The sequence below is a fragment of the Pseudophryne corroboree genome, chromosome 2, assembly GCF_028390025.1.
Source record: "Pseudophryne corroboree isolate aPseCor3 chromosome 2, aPseCor3.hap2, whole genome shotgun sequence".
NCBI classification, from domain to species: Eukaryota; Metazoa; Chordata; class Amphibia; order Anura; family Myobatrachidae; genus Pseudophryne; species Pseudophryne corroboree.
In genome coordinates this window covers 385,258,224-385,276,665 of record NC_086445.1, presented here as the reverse complement: position 1 = coordinate 385,276,665, position 18,442 = coordinate 385,258,224, and the positions used below count along the sequence as shown (strand labels likewise).

At 45.8% G+C, this 18,442-nt stretch overlaps 1 protein-coding gene across 14 annotated transcripts in view; it reads right to left on the bottom strand.

The window, feature by feature from the left end:
• The window catches only part of DOCK9 (dedicator of cytokinesis 9), a 513,264-nt gene that overhangs the window by 15,960 nt on the left and 478,862 nt on the right, over nt 1-18,442 (bottom strand). For 13 of the 14 annotated variants that reach the window (XM_063953262.1, XM_063953265.1, XM_063953270.1 and 10 more), the window contains 4 exons: nt 15,983-16,105; nt 12,837-12,950; nt 9,703-9,849; nt 9,266-9,476 (listed from right to left, as the gene is read on the bottom strand). In XM_063953262.1, the coding sequence (XP_063809332.1) occupies nt 9,266-9,476; nt 9,703-9,849; nt 12,837-12,950; nt 15,983-16,105 (595 nt within the window). Of the gene's footprint in view, nt 1-9,265; nt 9,477-9,702; nt 9,850-12,019; nt 12,056-12,445; nt 12,452-12,836; nt 12,951-15,982; nt 16,106-18,442 lie in introns of all 14 variants that reach the window. The other variant, XM_063953272.1, reaches the window with a different exon arrangement.

Sequence of the window (18,442 nt, the reverse complement as noted above, 5' to 3'; positions counted from 1 at the left end):
CCCCTCTCTTTTTAACCCTTTGAGCCTGCAAACTACAGGGGAGAGCCTGGGGAGCTGTCTTCCAGCTGCACTGTGAAGAGAAAATGGCGCCAGTGTGCTGAGGGAGATAGCTCCGCCCCTTTTTCGCGGACTTTTCTCCCGCTTTTTTTATGGATTCTGGCAGGGGTATTTATCATAGGGTCGCTTCTTCTCCCCTTAGTCCCTCGATGCAGTGAGCCTGTTGCCAGCAGGTCTCACTGTAAAATAAAAAACCTAAAATAAACTTTCTTTCTAGGAGCTCAGGAGAGCCCCTAGTGTGCATCCAGCTCGGCCGGGCACAGAAATCTAACTGAGGCTTGGAGGAGGGTCATAGTGGGAGGAGCCAGTGCACACCAGGTAGTCTAAAAGCTTTCTTTTAGTTGTGCCCAGTCTCCTGCGGAGCCGCTATTCCCCATGGTCCTTTCGGAGTTCCCAGCATCCACTAGGACGTTAGAGAAAAAACTTCGTTGCACCATTAACTAGTGCAAACACACATTAATCGGGGCCAAGAATATAATGACTCTCGTGAAAAAAAGAGGTAGCTTCCAGCCACCAACCACAACCCCCCTCCCCCCCGAAAAAATTGAGGGAAAATCAGAGAGATCCACCCCCTAGGTCTGTCTAATACACAAAATGAAACATACACGAATATTATAGAACCATATATATCAAACCATATATATAGCCCCCACCCACCCCCAAAAAAACAAAAACATAAAAGAGACATCAGGTCAGTTAAGCGAATAACCAAATAACATGTCTAAACCGTGGAGGCAGAACAGCGGAGGATGAGATAGAAACCAAAAGCTATCAGACACTCCTGCATCCTGTCACCCCGCAGTAAATAACATATATAATCACAGCTAACATAATAAATAATAAGGAAAAGAAATCCTGCTTCCAGAACTACATGGGAAAATCAAGGATCCGCAAGGGCACGCCTCGCCGGAAATCGTCTGTCCAGCCATACCATGGCCTCACGAGGAGTTGCAAAAATTTTTGTTTCTCCATCAGCCACCACCCGCAGTCTTGATGGAAAGAGCATGGCAAATGGCAGGTCAAGTTCACGGAGTCTCCTCTTAACAGGCAAAAATTGAGCCCTATCTTTTGGTACATCGACCGCAAAATCCGGGAAAACTGATATGGGCGACCCATTCCATTTTAAAGGGCCTTTTGTACGAGCCAGCTTCAGAACTATGTCCCGGTCACGGAAGTGGAGGAATCTAGCAATAAAGGTGCGGGTGGAGCCCCTGGGAACTCTATGAGCCCGTTCAACGGTGAAGTAAGGCGAAAATTCCTCAGACCCAAAGGCATCCCGGAGCCATATTTCGAGAAACTCTTCAGGAGATGAGCCTTCCTCCTTCTCAGGTAGGCCAATGAAGCGGACATTATTGCGCCGTAGACGTCCTTCCATATCCGGCAGCTTTTTGCGCACATCAGTCATCTGAGATTCCAAAGCATCAGTACGGCGACCCAGCGGATATACGGGTCTCAGCCTCTCCCACTCTCTCTCTCACCCGCTGGAGGTCCTGATGGATAATGGAGAGATCAGACTGCACTTGCCCGATTTTATCAGCCAGACGCGCCTCACTGGCAGTCACCGCATCCAATACTCTCTGCAATGCAGCATCCGGTGGGTCAGAGGAGGCTGAACTATACGCAGGAGATGGGGGTGATGCCTCAAACCGTACAGTCTCTCCTCTCTGCTGCTGAGGGCCAGGGTTACAAATAAACTTCTCCATCGCGCCCGCCGCCGCACTATGTTGGCGGCATCTCACCATTTTGGACAACACGGTGTCGCTCCACCCAGCCAACAGGATATATCAAAGCAAATGCAGAAAAGAGGGGGGCGCCCGCATCAACACCCTACGGAGAGGCCAGCGGGTGCGAGAGAGTATATAGATATGTATAGATAGATAACAGGACCACATTCTCCGGTTATAATGTAAAGTGTCCGCCTAATGGAGCAGGGGAATAGGCAGTATCACCCCCAAACAGAGCTGTGAGGCACAGAGGATCAGTCCCCCAGCACTATCTTCCAGGCTCAGCGGGGAGCCCGCACCATACAGGATGAGGGCAAGGTCAGTGAGCCGGAGGAGTAAAGCAGGAGGAGGGGGGAAAGGGTATATGCAGCACAAGGGTCACCCAGCCAGCTCAATGGAAGCACCAAACATCAGTCCTCCCCGCAGCAACAGACCCGTGCCCCGTGTACCTGGGTCCCAGTCAGGATATAGGCATGCAGCACAGCAGGGGATCCAGAGAATGGCCGCAGTGGCAGACAGCAGAGGGTGATCAGGGTGGCCGCACTGTATTCCCTCCAGGCTCACTCACAGCTGATGCAGGTTCCTCACTCCCGCTCGCCAGTGTCTCGGCTGGCTGCAGCGGGCGGCGGTAGATAGCGGGAGCCGAACTTCCGGTTTCCCGGGCAGCGCGAGTCCGCGGTAGTGCAGGATGATCCGGGCAGCCGCACAGTGGGCGCTCCTGCAGGCAGACGGGGCGGCAGATGATAGCTCTCCACTCCCACTCACCAGCGGCATGGCTGGCTGTAGCGGGCGGCGGCAGGCAGCGGGAGCCGGACTTCCGGTTGGAGGAGAGCGCGAGTCCGCGGCTTCACACGCTGGCCCAGCGCAGATCAGGGCACACACAGACAGGGCTCCAAGAACACGGGAGACAGCAGCAGCCGGGCCAAACCCACACCAGGGGGGGCAGTAAACGCTTAGAAAGCTATGGCCCCAGTATTAGACCCAGGGGGGGATCAGGATGGTGAATCAGGATATAGTGGCTGGAGAGCTGCACAGTGCAAGTGCTACTCCATGCCCGTCCAGGCCGCGCCCCCAAACAATTCAATATTTATATATATATATATATATATATATATATATATATATATATATATATATATATATATATATATATACACATACATACACACACACACACACACACACACACACACACACAGTAAAGCAGACTGTACAAGGAAAAAAAATACAGTATCACTAAATGATCCAGTGCAGTCGGAAGAGCAAAAAAGAAAGTTAACACATACTACCTTAGTGGGAGTGCACTGGAGAAAGTGCTTGGGAAAAACAAGGGGCCTGCAACAGTCTAGGGGATTTGGTGCTATAAATGTGAAGTGAAATGGCAGAGAGCTGAATGTTAAAACTGTGAGGAGATCTAATACACATTGATGAATAGGTGCGTGTCAGGGCATGTTTTGGACAGTTTATGGTGGTAGACTGTATGATAGAGCAGGGAGTGAGATCCAGAAGAAGGGAGCTGCAAAGGAGAAGTACTGGTGCAGGAGTGTGAGAAAGTAATCCCTGTAGAGGCAAGGTGGTAGTCAGAGGAAGAGCAGAAAGTGTGAGGGGAGGAGTGTGGATTGAGAGAAGGTCAGAGATAAAGGAAAGATTAAGAAGTTATTTGAATGTTAGGGTGAGTAGCTTAAAATGGAATTTGAAGGGAAAGAGGAACCAATGAAAGAGTTAAGGAGAGGATGAATGAGAGCGGAATAGAAGATGAGCCGCAGCATTGAGAATAAATATAAGAGGGGAGACTCAGGAGAGAAAGCGGTTGCAATAGTCTAACTTGGAGATGACAAGGACATGCATGAGATCATTTTCTAGAAATGTCCTATTTGCTGGACCACTACAGGAGAGCGTTATACATACACAAGTACACTTAATAATAAGATTTTACTTACCGATAAATCTATTTCTCGTAGTCCGTAGTGGATGCTGGGACTCCGTCAGGACCATGGGGAATAGCGGCTCCGCAGGAGACAGGGCACAAAATTTAAAAGTTTGACCACTAGGTGGTGTGTACTGGCTCCTCCCCCTATGACCCTCCTCCAAGCCTCAGTTAGGATACTGTGCCCGGACGAGCGTAACAATAAGGAAGGATTTTGAATCCCGGGTAAGACTCATACCAGCCACACCAATCACACCGTACAACTTGTGATCTGAACCCAGTTAACAGTATGACAAACGTAGGAGCCTCTGAACAGACGGCTCACAACAATAACAACCCGATTTTTTTGTAACAATAACTATGTACAAGTATTGCAGACAATCCGCACTTGGGATGGGCGCCCAGCATCCACTACGGACTACGAGAAATAGATTTATCGGTAAGTAAAATCTTATTTTCTCCGACGTCCTAGTGGATGCTGGGACTCCGTCAGGACCATGGGGATTATACCAAAGCTCCCAAACGGGCGGGAGAGTGCGGATGACTCTGCAGCACCGAATGAGAGAACTCCAGGTCCTCCTTAGCCAGGGTATCAAATTTGTAGAATTTTACAAACGTGTTCTCCCCTGACCACGTAGCTGCTCGGCAGAGTTGTAATGCCGAGACCCCTCGGGCAGCCGCCCAAGATGAGCCCACCTTCCTTGTGGAATGGGCCTTGACAGATTTAGGCTGTGGCAGGCCTGCCACAGAATGTGCAAGTTGAATTGTGCTACAAATCCAACGAGCAATCGTCTGCTTAGAAGCAGGAGCACCCAGCTTGTTGGGTGCATACAGTATAAACAGCGAGTCAGATTTTCTGACTCCAGCCGTCCTTGAAATATATATTTTCAATGCTCTGACAACGTCCAGCAACTTGGAATCCTCCAAATCGCTAGTAGCCGCAGGCACCACAATAGGCTGGTTCAGGTGAAACGCTGAAACCATCTTAGGCAGAAAGTGAGGACGCGTCTGCAGTTCTGCCCTGTCCGAATGGAAAATCAGATATGGGCTTTTATACGATAAAGCCGCCAATTCTGACACTCTCCTGGCTGAAGCCAGGGCCAGTAGCATGGTTACTTTCCATGTAAGATATTTCAAATCCACCGATTTGAGTGGCTCAAACCAATGGGATTTGAGAAAATCCAAAACTACATTAAGATCCCACGGTGCCACTGGGGGCACAACCGGGGGCTGTATATGTAGTACTCCTTTTACAAAAGTCTGGACTTCAGGAACTGAAGCCAATTCTTTCTGGAAGAAAATCGACAGGGCCGAAATTTGAACCTTAATGGACCCTAATTTGAGGCCCATAGACAATCCTGTTTGCAGGAAATGTAGGAATCGACCCAGTTGAAATTCCTCCGTCGGGGCCTTCCTGGCCTCACACCACGCAACATATTTTCTCCAAATGCGGTGATAATGTTGTGCAGTCACCTCCTTCCTGGCTTTTACCAGGGTAGGGATGACCTCTTCCGGAATGCCTTTTTCCCTTAGGATTCGGCGTTCAACCGCCATGCCGTCAAACGCAGCCGCGGTTAGTCTTGGAATAGACACGGTCCCTGCTGAAGCAGGTCCCGTCTTAGAGGTAGAGGCCACGGATCTTCCGTGAGCATCTCCTGAAGTTCCGGGTACCAAGTTCTTCTTGGCCAATCCGGAGCCACGAGTATCGTTCTTACTCCCCTTTGCCGTATAATTCTCAGTACTTTTGGTATTAGAGGCAGAGGAGGAAACACATACACTGACTGGTACACCCATGGTGTTACCAGAGCGTCTACAGCTATTGCCTGAGGGTCTCTTGACCTGGCGCAATACCTGTCCAGTTTTTTGTTGAGGCGGGACGCCATCATGTCCACCATTGGTCTTTCCCAATGGACCACAATCATGTGGAAGACTTCTGGATGAAGTCCCCACTCTCCCGGGTGCAGATCGTGCTGAGGAAGTCTGCTTCCCAGTTGTCCACTCCCGGGATGAACACAGCTGACAGTGCTAACACATGATTTTCTGCCCAGCGGAGAATCCTTGCAGCTTCTGCCATTGCCCTCCTGCTTCTTGTGCCGCCCTGTCTGTTTACGTGGGCGACTGCCGTGATGTTGTCCGACTGAATCAACACCGGCTGACCCTGAAGCAGAGGTTTTGCCAGGCTTAGAGCATTGTAGATTGCTCTTAGCTCCAGTATATTTATGTGAAGAGACGTCTCCAGGCTTGACTCGTGCATGGAATCTGCCGAATGGAATCGCTTCGTAAGAAGCTACCATTTTTCCCAGGACTCTTGTGCATTGATGCACAGATACTTTTCCTGGTTTTAGGAGGTTCCTGACTAGATCGGATAACTCCCTGGCTTTCTCCTCCGGAAGAAATACCTTTTTCTGAACAGTGTCCAGAATCATCCCTAGGAACAACAGACGTGTCGTCGGGATCAGTTGGGATTTTGGAAAATTCAGAATCCACCCGTGTTGTTGGAGCACTACTTGGGTTAGTGCTACTCCGACCTCCAGCTGTTCTCTGGATCTTGCCCTTATCAGGAGATCGTCCAAGTAAGGGATAATTAAGACGCCTTCTCTTCGAAGAAGGATCATCATTTCGGCCATTACCTTGGTAAAGACCCGGGGTGCCGTGGACAATCCAAACGGCAGCGTCTGAAACTGATAATGACAGTTTTGGACCACGAACCTGAGGTACCCTTGGTGTGAAGGACACATTGGAACATGAAGGTAAGCATCCTTGATGTCCAAGGACACCATAAAATCCCCTTCTTCCAGATTCGCTATCACTGCTCTGAGTGACTCCATCTTGAACTTGAATTTTTGTATGTACAGGTTCAGAGATTTTAGATTTAGAATCGGTCTTACCGAGCCGTCCGGCTTCGGTACCACAAATAGCGTGGAGTAATACCCCTGTCCCTGTTGTAGGAGGGGTACCTTGACTATCACCTGCTGAGAATACAGCTTGTGAATGGCCTCCAATACAGTCGCCCTGTCGGAGGGAGACGTTGGCAAAGCAGACTTTAGGAAACGGCGAAGAGGGGACTTCTCGAATTCCAACCTGTAACCCTGAGATACTACCTGCAGGATCCAGGGGTCCACCTGCGAGTGAGCCCACTGTGCGCTGAAATGTTTGAGGCGGCCCCCCACCGCCCCTGAGTCTGCTTGTAAGGTCCCAGCGTCATGCTGACGCCTTTGTAGAAGCCGGGGAGGGCTTCTGCTCCTGGGAAGGAGCTGCTTGTTGCAGTCTCTTACCCTTTCCTTTGCCTCGGGGCAAATAGGAATGTCCTTTTGCTCGTTTGTTCTTATAGGAACGAAAGGACTGCGGCTGAAAAGCCTGCGGCTTTTTCTGCTGGGAGGTGACCTGGGGTAAAAAGGTGGATTTTCCGGCCGTTGCCGTGGCCACCAGATCCGATAGACCGACCCCAAATAATTCCTCCCCCTTATACGGCAATACTTCCATATGACGTTTGGAATCCGCATCACCTGACCACTGGCGCGTCCATAAACTTCTTCTGGCAGATATGGACATCGCACTTACTCTTGTTGCCAGAGTGCAAATATCTCTCTGTGCATCTCGCATATAAAGAAATGCATCCTTTAACTGCTCTATAGTCAGTAAAATACTGTCCCTATCCAGGGTATCAATATTTTCAGACAGTGACTCCGACCAAGCTATGCCAGCACTGCACATCCAGGCTGAGGCGATTGCTGGTCTCAGTATAACACCCGTATGTGTGTATATACTTTTTAATGTATTCTCCAGCCTCCTATCAGCTGGATCCTTGAGGGCGGCCGTATCAGGAGACGGGTACGCCACTTGCTTTGATAAGCGTGTGAGCGCCTAATCCACCCTAGGAGGTGTTTCCCAGCGCGCCCTAACCTCTGGCGGGAAAGGGTATAATGCCAATAACTTCTTTGAAATTAGCAGTTTTCTATCTGGGGTAACCCACGCTTCATCACACACTTCATTCAGTTCCTCTGATTCAGGAAAAACTATCGGTAGTTTTTTCACACCCCACATAATACCCCTTTTTGTGGTACTTGCAGTATCAGAGATATGCAAAGCCTCCTTCATTGCCGTGATCATATAACGTGTGGCCCTACTGGAAAATACGTTTGTTTCTTCACCGTCGACACTGGATTCAGTGTCAGTGTCTGGGTCTGTGTCGACCGACTGAGGTAAAGGGCGTTTTACAGCCCCTGACGGTGTCTGAGACGCCTGGACAGGTACTAACTGGTTTGCCGGCTGTCTCATGTCGTCAACCGACTTTTGTAGCGTGCTGACACTATCCCGTAATTCCATAAACAAAGCCATCCATTCTGGTGTCGACTCCCTAGGGGGTGACATCACCATTACAGGCAATTGCTCCGCCTCCACGCCAACATCGTCCTCATACATGTCGACACACACGTACCGACACACAGCAGACACACAGGGAATGCTCTGATAGAAGACAGGACCCCACTAGCCCTTTGGGGAGACAGAGGGAGAGTTTGCCAGCACACACCCAAGCGCTATAAATATATATAGGGACAACCTTAATAAGTGTGTTCCCTTTATAGCAGCTCAAATATTATAAATATCGCCAATAAGTGCCCCCCCTCTCTGTTTTTACCCTGTTTCTGTAGTGCAGTGCAGGGGAGAGTCCTGGGAGCCTTCCTCGCAGCGGAGCTGGGCAGGAAAATGGCGCTGTGTGCTGAGGAGAATAGGCCCCGCCCCCTTTTCGGCGGGCTTCTTCTCCCGGTTTTTTTGGAACCTGGCAGGGGTTAAATACATCCATATAGCCCCAGGGGCTATATGTGATATATTTTAGCCAGAATAGGTATATTACATTGCTGCCCAGGGCGCCCCCCCCCAGCGCCCTGCACCCTCAGTGACCGCTGGTGTGAAGTGTGCGGAGAGCAATGGCGCACAGCTGCAGTGCTGTGCGCTACCTCATGAAGACTGAGACGTCTTCTGCCGCCGGTTTCTGGACCTCTTCTCTATTCGGCATCTGCAAGGGGGTCGGCGGCGCGGCTCCGGTGACCCATCCAGGCTGTACCTGTGATCGTCCCTCTGGAGCTAGTGTCCAGTAGCCTAAGAAGCAAATCCATCCTGCACGCAGGTGAGTTCACTTCTTCTCCCCTAAGTCCCTCGTTGCAGTGAGCCTGTTGCCAGCAGGACTCACTGAAAATAAAAAACCTAACAAACTTTTTCTAAGCAGCTCTTTAGGAGAGCCACCTAGATTGCACCCTGCTCGGACGGGCACAAAAACCTAACTGAGGCTTGGAGGAGGGTCATCGGGGGAGGAGCCAGTACACACCACCTAGTGGTCAAACTTTTAAATTTTGTGCCCTGTCTCCTGCGGAGCCGCTATTCCCCATGGTCCTGACGGAGTCCCAGCATCCACTAGGACGTCAGAGAAAACATATATATACCACCTCATTATGGATGCAGTATAACCACTTCTCTTTGTTTGTAACCTTTTTGTACAATATGTTTCAGGAGAGAATTAAAGTTGCTTTACAAATACAGATATATCATGTTGTTTTACCGGTAAGTATAGTGCGCCGCTTCCACTGCTCCTCTACATCTCCCTGCCTCTTCCCAGAGAGGGTAAATGGCATCTCAAAGACAAAACGCCGTATATTGTGGCTCTTTTCAAACTCTGTTTTTCTTTCCTGCAGTTCCTTGTCTTCAAAGTAAGGCGTGACGTGGGTGACCTGGATGTAGGCATATTTGGAGTCCAAGTCTTTTGGATTTACCTTTGGGAGGGGTGAGGAGAATAGAATCAGGTTCTGACAACCATAATTTGCCATTAGCAGTAGTTCCTGCTTCATCATGGCTATAAATGGTTTACCTATATTAATAACATCACTTGGATGTATGTGACTTCAGATTACAGAACCTAAACGTTACGATTAAATAAGACAATAATTATCAAACTTTAGTCAGTCATCATAGGCCCAGATGGCTCTTTTTTAGTCATACCTTCCCAGAATTTTGTATCATTTTGACATTCTCAGCACCAAATTTGTCAGAGTAAAGCTTGAGGAGTCGTTGGGAGATCTCTGATAGCAGGGTCAGTTTGGGCTCCTTGTAGATGTATTCTTTCCCATCTTCTTCCTCAAAGAATCCCTGAGACATGAATTTGTTCAAATGGTTATTAAGTAAATCATTAAACTTTAAAGGGAAACCGTGCTCAAAATAAAAGATGATAAACTTTGCGGTGGACAAAATAAAGAGTGTAAACAGTCATCACAGAACAGAACCAGATGAAATGCACTTATGAACACATGACAATGGTAAAAAACTTAGCTAGAGATGCCATGTTATAATTACAGTTGATTTAGCAGTTAATCCCTTGCAACATTATTCTTCCAATTAAACAAAATGTTTCAGCTGTCACACCAGAAAAAAAAACATTAAATATAGAAAAGTTCAGTACAATATTATGTACTGCATGCTACAGGCTAACATAGAAATCAGTTTACAATAAAATAAACACGTATTTATACACACACAAATTCTATTTAAATAATGTCACTCTTTATCAACCAGTTAGTTTGAGAATGATACATTACAGATCTCACCTGGTAACCAAGGTAAAAATACCAGAGTGGCTTATTGTTTTGGTCCACATCTAATATTGTTTAAGTATCTACTTGAACCTCTTAAGCTTTTTATCTTTCTGCTGAACAATGATTCTTCCCTCTTAAATTCAATGTTATTAATAAATTATTATAAAAACCAAAATAACTATATACACAAATCCAATCAACAACATGCACTCCCTTCAAGCAAACCAAATATCGGCTTTCTCATGCTTCACACACAGTAAGACTGTACCTCTTCAAAAAACCCACCAACAAAGTACAAACACGTGCCCCCAACCTCCATATAAAATGCCATAAAATGGCTGGGAATCATCATAAAAAACGTATTTGCATTTTATAACAATGTAAACAGCATCAAGAGCCGTCTGCTTACACAGAAATCCCAGTTGAGGGGTCACCAAGGTCTCAGTAGGGTGTACAAGAGTGGCCCTGGTGTAGTAAGGTCACAGCAGTATTAAAATCTGTACTTGTCCACTGCATACACCAGGGAGCAGTGCTAATGGCTTCCGGTCAATGCTTGGCACAGAAGGCTTCCCTGTTCCGTTTGTTAGAGTGCACTATTCACTTTTCCAAGGAAAACTTTGAGACAAGGATTTGTACAGCATTGCCTTAAACATATATATGTGCAAACGTATGCAATTAAGAGATCTTATTATATTATTTGATTACATATTTTATCTTTACTATGTTTACCATGGAATCGGTTTCCAAACAAGTGCTGACTGTAAGATCTGCAGAATATAATACGTAAGCTCTTTAACCGAGACCGAAACAAAGATCTAATCATATAGAGTTTCAATTCACTTTCTATTCAAAAATAGAGTAAGTTGACGGAGCTGCACCACTTTCATACTAACCGGTTGACTTAAGTCACCTAAAGACTGAAACAAGTAGTTATTTAAAACGGACAGATAGGAGGCGTCCATATTGCCAGCTTGTCTGATTTCATCTCGTACTCAATTTCTAATATTCGGTATTCTACCCCTAAACACCCCCTCCACCCAAGCAGCATTTACTGGCACAGAGCACAGTAAAATTAACCCTAACATAACTAAACTCACTACATTATAAGAAAGCAATTTTGATATACAAACCTGCAAAACAAGAACAAAACCCAATCAGCACTAGCCCCAGACCCATCCCTTCCACACACACAATATATATTCACATTCAGATATCTCAGACTACATGCAAGTTTTTGTAGGGAAGCCCCTTTCATTCAGAACGTGTTGCGACTATTCGGCATAAGAAAAAGAAATAAAATAAAAATCATATCTTATGTTCTGTCCATGAATGGGGGCTTTGTGTGTGGATTTGTAAATGCAACAGAGATGCTTCTCTCTATACTACATTTTATGTGTACGTGCAATTAGACAGTAAGAGGAAGACAGTTCGAGCCCAGACAAAATTCATCTGTATTGTGGCGTTTGCTTTGTAATCAGTAAGAGAAACTTTAGAAGAGTGATCTTATTACTGCTCTCAGAGACAATATAAAAGTCATGCGAGAGCGCCTTTCAATGACAGCTGTATAAACTGATGTAAAGGATTAACTGAACCCAACAATGAGAACACACATCTCCCAGTGAAATGGAAGGTGGTGAACAGAACAGGATGCAATGGAAGCGGCAAAATCTTCGATACAGGACATTGTCACTACATTGCCTACATGGCAGCCATTCTACCGGAATTACCTCCACATCTGTTTCACTGTCTGTAAACTGGTATTGCTACGGGATTATAAGAGAGGGATAAAACAGAATAAAATGACAGTTATATTGCTTGCTGCAGTGGAGCTGCACACACTTTTACCAAAGGCAAACCAAACGCTTTCACAAACAGTCTGGATGAGAAGCCTCCACTGAATGAAGCAGTGAGCAGTCTACAGACTTGCTGTGAAGGGGTCCATGTGAAACAAATGGCACACCAAACTACAGCCATTCGTTTTCACAGTGCATGCATTAAACACATACAGCAAAATCTGCAGACAGGAAGTGTAAAGTACTTAATCTATTTTGTGGCATGATATGAAAATGAAACCCAATCTCATTCCAGCAAACCACACAGAAGCACAGATTAGACCTGCTGAAAACATGTCAACCAAGGCTGACATAACTTACCGCTGCCTTCAGACAGTAACAAAATAAAAGTAAAAAAAAAAAAAAAAGAAGCAGAGATTTACAAGAGGAAGACTAGACACATTGTAGTAGTTATTGTATAGTAATAAGGTCAATGAAGAACTCAATTATATTTGGCTGAGCTGTTCCATCTCCCAACGTATGATACACACTGACCCCCCACCCCGACTTCCTCAACCTTCACCTTACATACTATTAAAGCAAAACAGCCCGGAGTCACTCATAGTATTGAGTGAAGCAGATGGGCAAGCAATGGCTGCTTTCCAATGCGTTTCATTGTACAATCTAGCCAAAAGCGCCTGGAAGAAGTTTTGAGTGGAGATTTCTTTTGAAAAGTAATTGCCATAAACAAGTGCAGTAAAAGAAATCTTACTTGTCCGAAGAAGGCCACTCTAAAGTATGTACCCAGAAGCCTCTTGCCCGTGTGCATCACTTCTGTAACTTTGCTGTAAGCTCGATGCAGCGTATCATACAAATGTGCAAGTCTCTGCAAAAAAAAATAATAAAAAAAAATAAAGATGTTAAAATAATTTTGTTTTCCATTGACATACAGTTTACACAATATTGTTTTTGTTTACAAGCATAATAAAAGCCACTTGTTATTACAATGTTGCTTTGAAGGACAGAAAGCCTCCAACATAGGGGTAAGCACCAGACTTTTATCACTATATTATCACTGTAGCTCAGTTCTAAGCTGTACCAAGTTAGGAAACAGCCCAATGAGCCATCAACAATCTCACATTCATGAACTCTTATACAATTGCACATTGAGATTAAACAGATGTAATTTACACTTTCTACACAGTGGTGTTGTGTAATGAAGGAAGCTAATTATTTAGCCATCATTTAGATAATGCCTTAATAAAACACAGAATGATTCATACACAGGTCCAGCTAAATTCCAACATAAACAAAACGACAAGACAATCCTGTCTTCTAAGCAAAATGCTAATATTTTTTCTGATTGCTTTATATAGCACTACTGTACTAGTCTGTCCTCCATTGCTCCCCGGAAAGAACACCATTTATACACAGACCTTATATACAAGTCAGGTCCATAAATATTGGGACATCGACACAATTCTCATATTTTGGGCTCTATACACCACCACGATGGATTTGAATGAAGCTTTAACTGCAGACTTTCCGCTTTAATTTGAGGGTATTTACATCCAAATCAGGTGAACGGTGTAGGAATTACAACGGTTTCTATATGTGCCTCCCACTTTTTAAGGGACCAAAAGTAATGGGACAAACTAAACAATCCTAAATCAAACTTTCACTTTTTAATACTTTGTTGCAAATCCTTTGCAGTCAATTACAGCCTGAAGTCTGGAACGCATATACATCACCAGACACTGGGTTTCATCCCTGGTAATGCTCTGCCAGGCCTCTACTGCAAATGTCTTCAGTTCCTGCTTGCTCTTGGGGCATTTTCCCTTCAGTTTTGTCTACATCAAGTGAAATGCTTGCTCAATTGGATTCAGGTCAGGTGACTGACTTGGCCATTGCATAACATTCCACTTATTTGCCTTAAAAAAACCTCTTTGGTAGCTTTCGCAGTATGCTTCGTGTCATTGTCCATCTGCACTGTTAAGCGCCGTCCAATGAGTTCTGAAGCATTTGACTGAATATGAGCAGATAATATTGCCCGAAACACTTCAGAATTCATCCTGCTGCTTTTGTCAGCAGTCACATTATCAATAAATACAAGGGAACCAGTTCCATTGGCAGCCATACATGCCCACGCCATAACACTACAACCACCATGCTTCACTGATGTTTTGGATCATGAGCAGTTCCTTTACTTCTCCATGCTCTTCTTTTCCCATCACTCTGGTACAAGTTGATCTTCGTCTCATCTGTCCATAGGATGTTGTTCCAGAATTGTAAAGGCTTTTTTTAGATGTTGTTTGGCAAACTCTAATCTGGTCTTCCTGTTTTTGTGGCTCACCAATGATTTACATCTTGTGGTGAACCCTCTATATTCACTATTGTGAAGTCTTCTCTTGATTATTGACTTTGACACATATACACCTACCTCCTGGAGAGTGTTCTTGGACTGTGCAACTGTTGTGAAGGGGTTTTTCTTCACCAGGGAAATAATTCTTCTGTCATCCACTACAGTTATTTTCCGTGGTCTCCGGGTATTTTGGTGTTGCCGAGCTCTCCGGTGCGTTCTTTCTTATTAAGAATGTTCCAAACAGTTGATTTGGCCACACCTAATGTTTTTGCTATCTATCTGATGGGTTTGTTTTGATTTTTCAGCCTAATGATGGCTTGCTTCACTGATAGTGGCAGCTCTTTGGGTCTCATATTGAGTGTTGACAGCAGCAAATTCCAAATGCAAATGTCCCACCTAGAATCTACTCCAGACCTTTTACCTGCTTAATTGGTGATGAAATAACGAGGGAATAGCCCACTCCTGTCCATGAAATAGCTTTTGAGTCGATTGTCCCATTACTTTTGGTCCCTTAAAAAGTGGGAGGCACATATAGAAACCGTTGTAATTCCTATACCGTTCACCTGATTTGGATGTAAATACCCTCAAATTAAAGCGGAAAGTCTGCATTTAAAGCATATCTTGTTTGTATCATTTCAAATCCATTGTGGTGGTGTATAGAGCCCAAAATATGAGAATTGTGTCAATGTCCCAATATTTATGGACCTGACTGTACATATCACTATACCTTTAATATAGAGATCCTCTTATACTGTCCAACATCACTGTAGGGAGATATCAATATGGTCTATTTATTAAACCACTTTTACAATCAGTCCTACAGCTAGAGTCCCCCTTTTATCCTGGGGAATGCTAGCTGCACGCTTGCAGGAAACAATGGCAATGCCAGTTGCAATCCACTACTGTTTCATTGGTACAGTGCAAAGAAAAAGCCTGAACTCTGTCAAAAAAGGTGGCAACATGTCCACAGCCCATGGTAGGCCACCTCTCCAGAAAGGTGGTAACCCTACTAAGGGGGCCCATGTGTAAAGACATATCTGAATACGGGACATAGTCTTAATGTCAACATTCATAATTCAAATAACTTGTTGACATGTGATATGTTGACATTCTACACGGACTGGAAAGGGGGTGGGGTGAGTTAGGCTATGGGAGGGGAGAATAGGGTTAGACACAAGGGGGAGGGTTAGGGATTATACTTCATGATACTCGCTACAGAAGACGCTGGAAGCCGTCATCATGTCACCGCCGGACCGGAAGTCACAGCTGGAGGTGTTGGACCCACCAGGGACGTTTTGTTGACATTCTAATAATGCTGACATTTAATCTATGTCAAAAGCACACTAATACTTTTTTTCTTGCCATTATTAAGCAACAAGGAATATGTATAGAAAAACAAGCTTTATGTTCAAAATACATCTGGTTCTTTCATCAATTTTCTGGTACGCACAACACAAGAATGAGTGGACCAAAGGAATCAGCAATGCTATATGCCAAGCCACGCATTAGGCAGCCTCTCACCCCTTACACAAATAAGCATGAAAAACAAGCAATACCTCAAAATCCCTGCGCTTTTCATAGATGGGAATGATGAGTTTGTAGATGTCCGCAATCAGCTCATAACGTTCTGCTTTCCACAGTCCATCTGCACACTGCTCCAGTAGCTCCATCAGAACATCCTGTATTACAGACATGTGGCAATATTACTCATCAGTGTTACACTGTGTCTACATGCAGCCTCTCAGAAAGAATCACTTGATTTAGTTACTTATATGATCATACACTTATTGCTCTATAGCTTTACTTAGGGCAAGACTGGCCATTTAGCACTTCTGGCAAATGCCAGAAAGGCAGATGGCCTGAGGGGCCGGTCCGGCCACTCAGAAAGAACAGGGCTGGTAGAGCAGCGCAGCCTCCCTGCACTCTGCTCGGCACACAGAGACAGCGGCTGTTCAAACAGCACCACCACCCAGGGCTCTGCTCGGACACCAGGCATACAGACACACGGGGGCATGCCTCGAGGCCAGGCCCCTGTGACTCATGGCACACCCTAGTGAGCCATGACCATGCGCCTTTGTCATGTGAGTGTGGCGCAGTGCACAGTAATATGCCAGGACTGATCTAGAGCCCCAGTCCATCCCTCACCCTACTAAAAGTTATATTAATCAACTATAAAAGACAACACAATGCCTTTCATAATCATATTCCTTTCTCAAATAATTTTGTGCATTAAGCAATTCAAGTCATATAAATAGTACGCAACAGTTAATGATACTTTTACAAAATGGATTGATCTAGGGGTATGCACTGAGATTTGTCCACGATGCTTTCTTCCACTTAAGCTACCACCTGATCATTTTCAGAAGTAAATTTTAACTGTAGTCATGGCTTTACTCCGGGTATGGTATGCGTGACAGAGTCGGGATGCTGGCAGTCATAAGACCGACCACGTCATCCCGACTTTTAGAGTGCCGACAGGGTAATAAATAAATTACCCCTCCCCTCTCCTAACCCTGGGGTAGCGGCTAGGGTTAAGGACACCAAGGGGACGGCTAACCCCCTCCCCCTCTGGTGCCTAACCCTAAACAAACCTCCCCTTCCCCGGTACATTACAGCGGGTAATGATATCGCCCAGGGAGATCCTATTACCCTGATAAGCCGGCATGAGAGTCGGCTTGTTCGGGGTTACCTGTTACTGCACCGGGTGCCGGCTCCTGACAGCTCCCGCTGCATCTCCAGCTCCCCCGGTCACATGACCGCTCCCCAGTCATGTGATTACTGCCAGAGGCGGGGGAAGATGGAGGATGTGGCCCTGCCCTGGCTTCCCCGCGGGGGTCACAGTGCCAAGTGCCGGCTCCCGGGCCACGTCGCACTCCCTGCAGTCCCAGTCTGCTGCGGTGGGCATGGGACAACGCAGGTCACCGCTGTTATCATGGATTTTTTTTCTCCTGCCTGAGTCAGGCAAAACCAAATCCCTGGAAACAGCCCCGTTTTCATACAAAAATGGGTCTGTTTCAACCGAAAACACACAGGTTTCACTGAACCTTTGTGTTTTCTGGAAGTTTTTTCTTTCTTTTTCTACATGCGACCAAAATGGATAGCAGGTAAAAAAAAAATTGGTGAAACATTGTAAACAAGTGTGGAAAAACTGCTGTTTTTCGCACCCAATGTTGTTTCACCTCTAATTGGATACTCCCCTTAAAGTTGTGAGAAGTGCATATCCTAGCTCAACTCTAAACTGCAGTGTAAAAATTGTAAAAATAATGCCGCCCAGCATTTTTGTGCTACAGATGGAGCCACGCTAATCGTGGCTCCATCTGTAACTCAGTGCGCCCCGCGAGGTGCACTTCTGGGAACGAATGGGATGCGCGTGCGTTGTAAGTGAATGGGGCGTCTCTTTACGCTGGCTGGTGAGGTCAGGCGGAGGCGCGCCTAGACACGCTGGTTCCATCTGTACATGCAAAAGCAGACGGTATTTTTCCTGCATGCAAAACAAAGACGTATGACTGTATCATATTAGCAGCGGTAATTTACGGGGAAAGTCCTATTAGCCCCAATGCCGGCATGATTTTCTCCCGATGCTGTCACTTATCAGGAATTATGCTATAGACACCCGAAGCATAATCCGCAATAATGAGCCACCGAAGCTGCAATAACACATGGGACCGTGTGTTTTTGTGCGATTGCGGGTCCAATTTCAGCAGATCAAAACAGCCTCAATTGGATACTGCGATAATGACCACCGGTCACACATCACGATATCCGGCCATTATTATCGTCCGGATATCGTAATTTTCATTGTAACATGGTTTGTCCCAGTGCAAATATGCACCCTTCATCTGAATTAGCTTGTAACTGTACATAAAAACTTCAGTGTTTCCACCGACAACAAGGTAGCCAGCATAAGTAAGTGCAAGAACAAAGCTGGCCATACAATGTATTTGTCCAACCAATGGTACTAATTCAGACTGGATCGCTGCAGCGGCAGCGATTGCAGTCTGGATTTTTTTTGTGGA